Source organism: Phocoena phocoena, chromosome 2, assembly GCF_963924675.1.
Source record: "Phocoena phocoena chromosome 2, mPhoPho1.1, whole genome shotgun sequence".
Lineage (NCBI taxonomy): Eukaryota > Metazoa > Chordata > Mammalia > Artiodactyla > Phocoenidae > Phocoena > Phocoena phocoena.
The window spans coordinates 141,280,203-141,293,240 of record NC_089220.1 but is presented as its reverse complement, the minus strand read 5'-3'; the positions used below and the strand labels follow the sequence as shown (position 1 = coordinate 141,293,240).

The window sequence follows — 13,038 nt, the reverse complement described above, 5'->3', positions numbered from 1 at the left end:
TTAAAAGATACACTTTCAGTTTTCTCACAAGAGTGAAAAAAAAAAACATGATGTGATAGTGTTTTGTCGGCTAGCAATTCAGTGCCTCCCACATACATAAACATACATTTCCATATTAAGTTCTATTTTTTTGTCCATTTAAAATATAGTTATTCATTTTCTGGAGATCTATATCATAGTGTGAATATTCTTAACACTACTGAACTGTAAATTTTAAAATGGGTAAGATAGAAAATTTTATGTTATGTATTTTTTACCACAATAATATATGTATGAGAGAGAGAGAAAGAGAGAGAGAGAGAGAGAGAGAGAGAGAGAGAGTGTGTGTGTGTGTGTGTGTGTGTGTGTGTGTGTGTGTGTGTATAATTGAATTTTATTCAAAATGAAATTACTCATTTTAAATTGTCTTTGTAGGGTAGTGTATTGAATGTAAAACATACAGGGTTTACCCAGAAGTTGTACAGTCGGTAACGGGAAAGCCCAGAGGCAAGGAGATACTTTGACAGGCTGCTGTGGCCTTGTCAAAAGATCATGAGAACTTTTTTAGGGAACTAAATTTAGTAATGGGAATGGTGTTCAATTTGGAGACATTTCAGGAGCCAAATTGGGGAATTTAGTGAAAAACTGAATGTGGAGCTTGAGGAAATAATAAAAAGATTAAGGTTTCTTTCTTGGTACTGAGTGTACCAGTACTTAAGATAGGAAACAAAAACAGATTCAGAGAAAATCAGTTCAGTTTTAGGCAAGGCATGGAATTTCAGGACTTGAAGGAAACCTAGAGGTTACCTAGTGCAACCGTCTCGTTTTACAGATGTGAAAGTCATTAAGTGATATCTTCAATATCACAATTGAAGTCAGAAGCAGGACTAAAGTTTCTAGACTGAAAGTCCATCTTTTCTCAGTACACCAGGGCATCTGTTCTGTGACACATGGTTCTTTCAGTTCAGAGATGAATGTTGTGATGCTGTAGTAATCCTCAGGCTGTCGCCATATGTTAGTTCAGAAGGCCTGCAGATATCTTCAGGACACAGGATACCAGACCCTTTTCCTTGCTCTATAAACTCCAAGTATCCCTGCCTCTTCTGAAGAACTCCAGGCCTTTTCTTCATTTTAAGCTGCTTGTAGGACCTGTAAATGGAAATGGTTTGTAGATGTTTGTAATTTCATTCCTGGAGTTCAAAGGAAAGGTTGGGACTACAGATGGAGATTTAGGAGTCAAGGACCATTTCTTGAAACATTCTAGGGAATGATGTTTATATAACTATGTAGCATTCTAAAGAATTTAGACTTTATCCTATGAGAAGTTTTCAACCTCAGCTGTACATAAAAATTGCTGGGTCTGGGGAAGGATTGATGATCTTTAGTTTTTAAAAGCCCCAGAGGTTTCAGATGCACAGCTATGACAAGCTGTTGAAGGATTTGACACAATCAAATATGCATTTAAAAAGGTAATGTGAGCTTCAGTGGATGGGGAGAGACTTGCACTAGTTCAGGCAAGAGATGATATCTTTCAATGACTACATAATATTTTGAGTTAATTTTCTATAATTCTCCTATCTTGTAGGGTGGGATATAAAAATTTGTTACTATCCCCCAAAAGTGCATCTTCTGTTTCTTTTTTGTTATTCTTTTGAATTATTTCACTAGGACACATTCCCAAGAGTAATTCTATTGAGTTGAAGGAAATGAGTAGTTTTGGCTCCTGATTATGTATTACCATAATAGTTATAATCAATTTACATTGTTACTCTCCATATGGTGTGCCAAATACGACCTTTAGAATCATTTTATAAGGTTCAAGGAAAGGAAAACTTTCCTTGTTGGGATTTTTATTAGAGTGATTTTATTTTGAAATTAACAATAAATTATCGGAACAATGTTTATATCATGTTTATGCTATTTTACATGGTTTTATCTTTAATAGATTGATGAACTCCCAGAGGGAGCTGTGAAGCCTCCAGCAAATAAGTATCCTATCTTCTTTTTTGGAACCCATGAAACGTAAGTCAACAAAATAACTTAAATTTTCAACAATTCTAATTTGATTCTGCTAGACTACATTATATGTTGTTAAAATCACTTTATATTATTTTATATGTTGTTAAAATCATTATAATCAATTATATAAAATTGCAAAGATAATATATTTTTTTCTTAATGTAAAGATTTTTCATTTATTTGGCTTTTGAATATCATTTCTGTTTCTGCTTAAATGTTGGGCATGACCCAGAAGTTTCCTTTAGGACACTTTTAAGACCTAGAGAGATGTCTTCCATTCATATTTCACAGAACAAAGTTATGTTCTCTCAGTCTCCTTCAATTTGTCAGACCCTGAAGGAAACATACTACCTTTCTAAGTTTTTGTAATTGTGTTGGTCAGAATACAGATTAAGCTATTGAATAAAGGAAACTGAAAATACAGTGTCTCAAATAATATAGGAATTTACTTCTTTTTTTGGAAACAGTCCAGGGATGGGGGATCTAGATAGATAGATAGATAGATAGATAGATAGATAGATAGATCTGTCTATCAAGGTAGATAGATCAAGGTGGATGTTCAGCTCTGCTCTAGGGACCCAGGTTTCTTCTGTTGTGTTGTCCTACCATTCCCTAGGGCATTACCCTTGTCTGCTTATTAAAAAAAAAAAGCAAAAACTGGCTCAGCAGTACCTGTGCATCTTCCAGGTAGAGGGAAGGGGGAGAGAGAAGAAGTACAGAAATGACACAGCAGTTGAATATGTGGCTTACAGTTGCATTTATACCAGTGGCAAGAACTTGGACATATAGTCACATCTAGCTGTAAGGAAGCTGGAAGCATAGTCTCTAGCTAGGCAACTTTGTTGGAGAAGCAAATTGGGAGGAGTATCCATTAAAAGAAAGACAATGATAATGGATGCTAGGGAACCATAGGCAGTCTTGACACACCGAACCTGACACACTGAGATCGTATATGGTTATTTACAACAAGGACACAAATGGAATAGAAACTGCAAATGGGGTGAAAGCTAAAAACTAAGATGAAATCTTATATTCAGGGTCACCCTCTATGTTCATGTGAATGTTAGTAGAGCCAGGCATGAACTTTTTTTTTTTTTGCTTTACGCGGGCCTCTCACCGCTGTGGTCTCTCCCGTCGCGGAGCACAGGCTCCGGATGCGCAGGCTCAGCGGCCATGGCTCACGGGCCCAGCCGCTCTGCGGCATGTGGGATCCTCCTGGACCGGGGCACGAACCCGTGTCCCCTGTATCGGCAGGTGGACTCTCAACCACTAAGCCACCAGGGAAGCCCTAGGCATGAACTTTTTCTTTGCTTGCTGTCTCTACCACTCTGACATCTTCCTCATTCTCGTATCGAAAGAGAGCTAGCTGGGAGAGGGCCGTTTAAGGCATGTTTCTTTCTTGTCTTCATGTGAGAAATTTATTTTTTCAAGAGGTTAGTTTTATTTTCTTTGTTTTATTTTTATCTAATAGACACTTGTGGACTATGCAACTTAGTATGTTTTTCTCCTTGAAGAGGTTGCTCGAAGCTTAGAAATAAATGTTTTACCTATAGTAATAAGTGCGTAGGGCTTTGTGATACCCATTTTTGTATTTCCCTCATTCCTGCTTCCCTTTTATGTCTGTACCATTATTTTGCTTTTCCTTTAGAACCTAATTCCAAGTGATCTGATTGTACATCTAGAACAAGGCAGGATTTGATAAACGAGATTATCACGTTTCCATTGCATACACCAAAATCAACCATTTACTAACATTATGTGGTAACTTTCATTCACTTAGTAAACATTTTCTAGATATTCTTTAAGGCACTGAAAATAAAATTTGCCCTTAAAGAATTTGCCACCTAGGGCTTCCCTGGTGGCGCAGTGGTTGGGAGTCCGCCTGCCGATGCAGAGGACGCAGGTTCGTGCCCCGGTCTGGGAGGATCCCATATGCCGCGGAGCGGCTGGGCCCGTGAGCCATGGCCGCTGGGCCTGCGCGTCGGGAGCCTGTGCTCCGCAACGGGAGAGGCCACGGCAGTGAGAGGCCCGCGTACCACAAAAAAAAAAAAAAAAAAAAAAAGAATTTGCCACCTAGTATATTGCTAGTACAAGTAACAGAATCATTCCAGTAAACAGTGTGAAGGATTTTATGGAGTTATTTCTTATAGCATCCTTAATATAAGTCAGTGGCATAATTCCAAGTCTCAATTCAGTAAAAGCAATTCTACCAAGGAGCAGTGTGATACAGTCCATATGTGAGTTTTTTTGCTGGATTAGAAAACCTGTTATAACATTGTTCCAGCTGATCATTTACTAAGTATTGGGTGTCCTTAAACCTGAGATTATATGCCCTGGCAAGTACCTAATATTCAGTCTCCCTGTGAAGGCAGAGATTCTGTGGATGTTGCTAAGCCCTATATACACAGTGCTTTACACAGTGCCTGGCCCATGGTAGGTGTTTTTTGTTTCTTTGTTTTTTTGAATTTTATTTTATTTATTTTTTTATACAGCAGGTTCTTATTAGTCATCAGCTTTATACACATCAGTGTATACATGTCAATCCCAATTGCCCAATTCATCCCATCCCCACCCCCCGCCACTTTCCCCGCCTTGGTGTCCATAAGTTTGTTCTCTAAATCTGTGTCTCAATTTCTGCCCTGCAAACTGGTTCATGTGTACCATTTTTCTAGGTTCCACATATATGCGTTAGTATACGATATTTGTTTTTCTCTTTCTGAGTTACTTCATTCTGCATGACAGTCTCTAGATCCATCCACGTCTCAACAAATGACCCAGTTTCGTTCATTTTTATGGCTGAGTAATATTCCATTGTATATATGTACCACGTCCTCTTTATCCATTCGTCTATTGATGGGCATTTAGGTTGCTTCCATGACTTGGCTATTGTAAATAGTGCTGCAATGAACATTAGGGTGCATGTGTCTTTTTGAATTATGGTTTTCTCTGGGTGTATGCCCAGTAGTGGGATTGCTGGATCATATGGTAGTTCTATTTTTAGTTTTTTAAGGAACCTCCATACTGTTCTCCATAGTGGCTCTATCAATTTACATTCCCACCAATAGTGCAAGAGGGTTCCCTTTTCTCCACACCCTCTCCAGCATTTGTTGTCTGTAGACTTTCCGGTGATGCCCATTCTAACTGGTGTGAGGTGATACCTCATTGCAGTTTTGATTTGCATTTCTCTAATAATTAGTGATGTTGAGCAGCTTTTCATGTGCTTCTTGGCCATCTGTATGTCTTCTTTGGAGAACTGTCTATTTCGGTCTTCTGCCCATTTTTGGATTGGGTTGTTTGTTTTTTTAGTATTGAGCTCCATGAGCTGTTTATATATTTTGGAGATTAATCGTTTGTCCATTGATTTGTTTGCAAATATTTTCTCCTATTCTGAGGGTTGCCTTTTCATCTTGTTTATGATTTCCTTTGCTGTGCAAAAGCTTTAAAGTTTCATTAGGTCCCATTTGTTTATTTTTGGTTTTATTTCCATTACTCTAGGAGGTGAATCAAAAAAGATCTTGCTGTGATTTATGTCAATTGTGTTCTTCCTATGTATTCCTCTAAGAGTTTTACAGTGTCCGGTCTTACATTTAGGTCTCTTATCCATTTTGAGTGTATTTTTTTGTATGGTGTTAGGGAGTGTTCTAATTTCATTCTTTTACATGTAGCTGTCCAGTTTTCCCAGCACCACTTATTGAAGAGACTGTCTTTTCTGCATTGTATATCCTTGCCTCCTTTGTCATAGATTAGTTGACCATAGATGCGTGAGTTTATCTCTGGGCGTTCTGTCTTGTTCCATTGATCTGTTTCTGTTTTTGTGCCAGTACCATATTGTCTTGATTACTGTAGCTTTGTAGTTTAGGCTGAAGTCAGGGAGTCTGATTCCTCCAGCTCCGTATTTTTCCCTCAGGACTGCTTTGGCTATTTGGGGTCTTTTGTGTCTCCATACAAATTTTAAGATGATTTGTTCTAGTTCCGTAAAAAATGTCATTGGTAGGGCTTCCCTGGTGGCGCAGTGGTTGAGAGTCTGCCTGCCGATGCAGGAGACGTGGGTTCGTGCCCCGGTCCGGGACGATCCCACATGCCGCGGAGCAGCTGGGCCCGTGAGCCATGGCCACTGAGCCTGCGCGTCCAGAGCCTGTGCTCCGCAACGGGAAAGGCCACAACAGTGAGAGGCCCGCGTACCGCGCAAAAAAAAAAAGAAGAAATGCCATTGGTAATTTGATAGGGGTTGCATTGAATCTGTAGATTGTTTTGGGTAGTATAGTCATTTTCACAATATTGATTTCTCCAATCCAAGGACATGGTATATCTCTCCATCTTTTGGTATCATCTTTAATTTCTTTCATCAGTGCTGAACAGTTAAAGGTAAACAGTCAAGGAAAGTTTGGTGATTGGGGTCAGAAAGCTTCCTCAGGTGATTTTATCAACTTGAATTCTTGACCAGCTGGGCAGTGTAAAGGAAGGGATCAGTACTAAGATCCAGTCAGAAAATGGAATTTATAAAAATCAGCAGTAAACTGTTAACCTATAGTCTCAAAGCTTTCAACATCATCTCTGCGATAAGTTCCAAATATTTATCTCCAGCACAGACCTTTCCCCTGAATTCCAGAATCACCTGCCCAGTTGCCTACTTGACATCTTCACTGGGATATCTAACCAAGTTTTCAAATTCAACATCCAAAACTAAGCTTTTCACCTACAAATCTTATTCTCTCAAAAATCTTTCCATTTCAGTAAATATCAACTGCATTCTTCTAATTTCTCAATCTAAAACCTAGGAGATAGCCTCAGTTCCACCCTCTCTCTCACGTGCTGTATCTAGCCCATTAACAAATACCTTGGCTCTTTCTTCAGAGTGAATTCAGAATCCAGCCACCTCTCACCAACTGCACTGCTTACAACTGGTTCAAGTCACCACTGTTACTTCAATAGCCTAATTAGTCTCTCTGCTTCTACCCTAGTACCCAGCTCTTCAGTGTGTTTTCAACACAGCAGCCAAAGTGGCACTGTTAAAACACAAATTGTCACTTCTCAAAACCTTTAATGGTTTCCCATATGACTCAAAGCCTTTGTAGTGGCCTCCAAGGCCTGACATAATCTGTGCTCCCACCCTGTTACCTCTCTGACCTCATCTCACACAGCTCTCTCTTCACTCATTTCAGTCTAGCCACACTGGCCTCTTAATTCTTCAGACACACTAGGCATTCTCCCACCTCAGGGTCTGTTGTACTTGCTCTTCCTTCAGTCTGCTCTACTCTTCCCCAGATAACTGCATGGGTTCTTCCTTCACCCCCTTCAGTTCTTAGCTGTTCCCTTTTCAGTGAGGCTTTCCTTCTTGATCTGTATTTCTAAAACTGTAAAATCCACCCCAGTCCTTAACCATCCTCCTCCTCTGCTTCATCTATATATTTATTGATTTATTTTCAGCACACAGTACTATGCATTTTATTTATTTATCTTCTTTATTGTCTGGTCCCCTACCCTTGCTAATAGAATGTATATATGCTCCATGAAGGCAGAGACATTCATCTCTTTGTTCCCTGAAGAATCCCCAGCACCTCTGGAATAGTGCTTTACACATTAGAGATGTTCGATAAAATTTGTTGAGTAAATGAATCTTAGTTTGAAATGAGTCTCAGCCAGCATGTGGGCCTCCACCATCTCATTCACCAGGTTAATATCATAGATAATAATGCTGAAGACTCTAGTTTAAATGCTCAGATCTATTAGCCAGCCCCAGGATTTATTCTAACTCGTTTTCTTTTCATAATTATGACTAATTTAGGATAAGGTTTAAATTGGATAAGATTCTATCTACTTTGCCACTTCTGATTTTTTTCTTGTGTAGTGCCTCATTAAACACTAAGGCTTTTTTAATTTATAGAAATAATAGTGAATAAATACACTAATGTGGCATAAAGAGTTAAAATCATTTTTTAATCCAGTGTTTATGTTTTTACTGTGAGTCTTACAAAACCCTTACCTGTGAAAGATTAGCATAGGTAAGTCTTAGTTTAAGATGATGATTTAAGTGGTCAAAGTAGACATCTTTAAAACTACTTTTAAAGTAGTTTAACTAAAAATCAATTTCAAAACAAAAAAGAAATTAGTAATTTAAAAGTAAAATCAAAGTAGCACCGTTCAGTGTTGCTGGCTTGCATACCTAGCTGTCTATTTTTTCTACCTTGAAATATATGTGCAAAACATCTTGTGATATGTGTCTGAGAGGGTTTATATATACTTTTAATGTATTTACTAAAGTATGCTCTGACACTTGAGTTGATATTAAAAATATCTTATATTTGAAGGTCAGAATATCAAATCTCTTTCTAATATATCTCTGCAGTGCATTTCTAGGTCCCAAAGACCTTTTCCCTTATAAGGAATACAAAGACAAGTTTGGAAAGTCAAACAAACGGAAAGGATTTAATGAAGGATTGTGGGAAATAGAAAATAACCCAGGAGTAAAGTTTACTGGATACCAGGTGATGGTTTACTTCATTATCACTTGCTGCATCTCATTTATTATTTTAACTCTTTTTTGGATCTTTCTTATATGTCCTTTGTACTAATGATTACCCACCACCCATTTGAAGTCAGAATTCTTTCTGGTTCCAGTAGCACTTTGGATTAAATGTACAGGCATACCTTGCTCTGTTGCACTTCACAGATACTGCATTTTTTACAAATCAAAGGTTTGTGGCAACCCTGCATTGAGCAAGCCTGTTGGCCCCATTTTTCCAACAGCATTTGCTCACCTCATGTCTTGGCATCACATTTTGGTAATTCTCTCAATATTTCAAACTTTTTCATTATTCTTATATTTGTTATAGTGACCTGTGATCAGTGCTCTTTGATGTTACTATTATAATTGTTTTGGGGCACCACAAACCACACCCATATAAGACAGTAAACTTAATTGATAATGTTGTGTGTGTTCTGACTGCGCCACTGATCAGCCGTTCCCTTTTCTCCCCCTCCTTGAGCCTCCCTATCCCCTGAGACACAACAGTATGGAAGCTGGGCCAGTTAATAACCCTGCAATGGCATCTTAAGTATTCAGGTGAAAGGAAAAATCACACATCGCTTACTTTAAATCAAAAGCTAGAAATGATTAAGCTTAGTGAGAAAGGCATGTCGAAAACTGGAATAGGCTGAAAGCTAGGCCTCTTGGAGCCAAGCAGTTAGCCAAGTTGTGAATGCAAGGGAAAAGTTCTTGAAAGAATTTAAAAGTACTACTCTGGTGAACACATGAATAATAAGAAAGCAAAACAGCCTTATTGCTACGGTGGAGAAGGTTTGAGTAGTCTGGATAGAAGATCAAACCGGCCACAACATTCTCTTAAGCTAAAGCCTAATCTAGAGAAGGCCCTAACTCTCTTCGATTCTCTGAACACTAAGAGAGGTGAGGAAGTGCAGAAGAAAAGTTTGAAGCTAGCCGAGGTTGATGCCAGAGGTTTAAGGAAAGAAGCCATTTCTATAACATAAAAGTGCAAGGTGAAGCAGCAAGTGCTGATGTAGAAGCTGCCGCAAGTTATCCAGAAGATCTAGCTAAGATAATTAATAAAGGTGGCTACATTGAACAACAGATTTTCAATGTAGATGAAATGGCCTTCTATTGGAAGTTGCCATCTAGGACTTTCATAGCTAGATAGAAGTCTGTGCCTGACTTCAAAGCCTCAAAGGACAAGCTGACTCTTGTTAGGAGCTAATGCAACTGGTGACTTTCAGTTGAAGCCAGTGCTCATTGACCATTCTAGAAATCCTAGGGCCCTTAAGAATTATGCTGAATCCGCTCTGCCTGTGTTTTATAAATGGAACACCAAAGCCTGAATGACAGCACAGTCTATTGACAACATGGTATACTAAATATTTTAAGCCCACCGTTGAGACCTACTGCTCAGAAAAAAGATTCCTTTGAAAATCTTGATATTACTGCTCGTTGACAATGCACCTGGTCACCCAGAAGCTCTATTGGAGATGTACGATGAGATCAGTGTTGTTTTCATGCCTCCTAACACAACATCCATTCTGCAGCCATGGATCAAAGAGTAATTTAGACTTTCAAGTTTATTATTTAAGAAATACATTTTGTAAGGCTATAGCTGCCATAGATGATGATTCCTCTGGTGGATCTGGGCAAAACTCAGTTGAAAACCTTCTGGAAAGTATTCAGCATTCTAGATGCCATTAAGAACATTCATGATTCATAGGAAGAGGTCAGAATATCAACATTAACAGGAGTTTGGAAAAAGTGGATTCCAAACTTCATGGATGACTTGGAGGGTTTCAAGACTTCAGTGGAGGAAGGAACTGCAGATGTGGTGGAAATGGCAAGAGAATTAGAATTAGAAGCAGAGCCTGGAGATGTAACTAAATTGTTGCAAACTCCTGCTAAAGCTTGAATGGATAAGGAATTGCTTCTTATGGATGAGCAGAGTGTAGTTTCTTGAGATGAAAGCTACTCCTGGTGAAGATGCTGTGAAGATTGTTGACATGACCACAAAGGATTCAGAATATTATGTAAACTTAGTTGATAAAATGGTGACAGGGTTTGAGAGGACTGACTCCAATTTTGAAAGAAATTCTATGGTGGGTAAAATGCTATCCAGCTGCATTGCCTGCTACAGAGAAATCATTTTTCAATTGATACTGCAGACTTCACTGTTGTCTTATTTTAAGAAGTTGCCACAGCCTCCCAGCCTTCAGCAGCCACCACCCTGACCAGTCAGCAACCATCAGCATGGCTGGCCCTCCACCAGCAAAAAGATGAGGACTCACTGAAGGCTCAGATGATGGTTAGCATTTTTTAGCAATAAAGTATTTTTAAATTAAGGTATACACATTGTTTTTATAGATATAATGCTACTGCAAACTTAATAGACTACAGTTTAGTATAAACATAACTTTTATATGCACTGGGGAACCAAAAAATTCATGTGACTTGCTTTATTGTGATATTTACTTTATTGCTGTGGTCTGCAACTGAACCTGCAGTATCTCCGAGGTATGCCTGTAATTCTGTTACCTTAAGAGGGTTCATGTCAATTGGTCACTGGAAAATTGAAGTTGACAGCCGTTTATTTTGAAAATCTTGAGTAAGCTGAACTTCTTCTAATTAGAATAGAATGATTCTTTTCATAGTCTGTAGTCTTTGCTATTTTTCAAAAATGTAATTAGCTAATATTTTATTATCTCTTAGGCAATTCAGCAACAGAGCTCTTCAGAAACCGAGGGAGAAGGCGGGAATACTGCAGATGCAAGCAGTGAGGAAGAAGGTGATAGAGTAGAAGAAGATGGAAAAGGCAAAAGAAAGAATGAAAAAGCAGGCTCAAAACGGAAAAAGTCATACACTTCAAAGGTTACTAAGAAACCTTTCCCATTGTTGTTAATGCTGTATGCATATTCATTAAAGGTTTTTAGATTACTTTTAATTCATTCACTGGGCACATAGAAATATATTAGCTCTGTGGAGTCTCTGCCTTTAGAGACAGTAATATATCTGAGGGGAATAAGACAGGTGATCTTAGATGTGAGGGTAACTGGTATTGACTCATAAGGTCTATTGACCCTGAAAATAGCACCTTCTCTGTTGGAGGAGGACTGTTCTTTAATCAAGGATGTAAGAATAGGTATACCTCTTATAACAACCCCCAGGTGAGCCCTGAAGAATTTAGGAATATAGGAGACTCAGTACAATTTAGGACTATGTCTAGTATTATAGATGTAAATATAAAGATAGACTCTCTCTTGTCTCTCTGCTTTAAAGAATGTGCTTTGGTTCTTTATTTGTTCAGTTCTCATATTTCCAGGTCACCTATTCTATGTCAGACACTTGTACTAGGTAGATAGTGGTGAGCAAATCCAATGCCATTCCTACCCTCATGTAACTTACAATATAGTGGGTTGGGGGCGGGTGGAAACACAGAGTTAAAAAACAAATAATAAATAACTGTAAATTCTGAAAGGGCTATGAAGGAAATGAATGGGAGCAGGGAACAACAGAACAGTGTATCTGTTTAGATAGAGTGGCTGGGCCTTTCCGAAAAGATGAAATTTATGCTGAGACCTGAAAGAAGAGCATGGGACGAGGAGCACGTGTGGCAGAGCAGCAAAGCTCTGAGGGAGGGAAGAGTTTGACATGGCCTGGATTGAAAGAAGGCAGGCATGATTGGAGAATCATGATCAGGAGGGAGAGACAGGCAAAGGCTAAATAATGGAGACTGGCACGCCATGTTAAGGAGTTTGAATTTTATTCCAGATGTAACAGTAATTTATTGGAGGCGTGACATGATCCTTGATTTACAAATTGAAAGTTTAGGTTTTTCATACAGTAATTCAGAAATACAATTGAAAAAACTATGATATTGTGGAAATTCTTCACCTTTTAGGAACTTAAAGCAGGGTAGATGGATCTTTGAAGATAAAGATGGGTACAAGTATTGCTGCAATTGGTCTGTCACACAGTTGAATACTTGGACAAATTACTTCCATTTAGACTCTGGTATTTACTTAGGAAATTCCTTAAAAACAAGTATCAAGGGTTTCTTAGACTATCAACATTTTATTTTACAGTCTATAAAATCCACCCAACTGGCATACGGGTAAAATTGTATGAATGCATGTTACTTCCTGTACACCTAATGAAAAACATGGTATCTGCCTTAAATGGGGGTAAAGTTTGCAAATGGCAACAAAATAATTAGAATTTTCCCTAACAGACTATATATTCCATAGGGGTTATTTTTTAAGCTGAATTTCTTTTAACATTTTGGACTTCATTTAAACACCCAATTGAGTTTAATTTAGTTTGTGATTGCCTGCTGAGCTTCCGTGTAATGTGTTGCACCACCCTAAATTATCTAAGCCCTCTAAGGTACCTGAGGTATTTAATAGTGTGGATATGTGGCTTTTAAATGTCATTCTTTCATCACTCTTGTGAAAGCCAGAAGTAATAGGGCTCATACCTGGGGTGGATTTATAATTTAAAGTAGTGAAGAGGTAAAGACATACTTTACTTACTAAGGCGTATCGATTTTA

The 13,038-nt window shown here is 38.4% G+C and overlaps 1 protein-coding gene across 1 annotated transcript in view; it reads left to right on the top strand.

The window, feature by feature from the left end:
• HDGFL3 (HDGF like 3) overlaps positions 1 to 13,038 on the top strand; it is a 73,780-nt gene that overhangs the window by 48,003 nt on the left and 12,739 nt on the right. Inside the window, exons 2-4 of the mRNA XM_065872144.1 lie at positions 1,925 to 2,001; positions 8,345 to 8,483; positions 11,201 to 11,359. Of these exons, the coding sequence (XP_065728216.1) occupies positions 1,925 to 2,001; positions 8,345 to 8,483; positions 11,201 to 11,359 (375 nt within the window). The remainder of the gene's footprint in view (positions 1 to 1,924; positions 2,002 to 8,344; positions 8,484 to 11,200; positions 11,360 to 13,038) is intronic.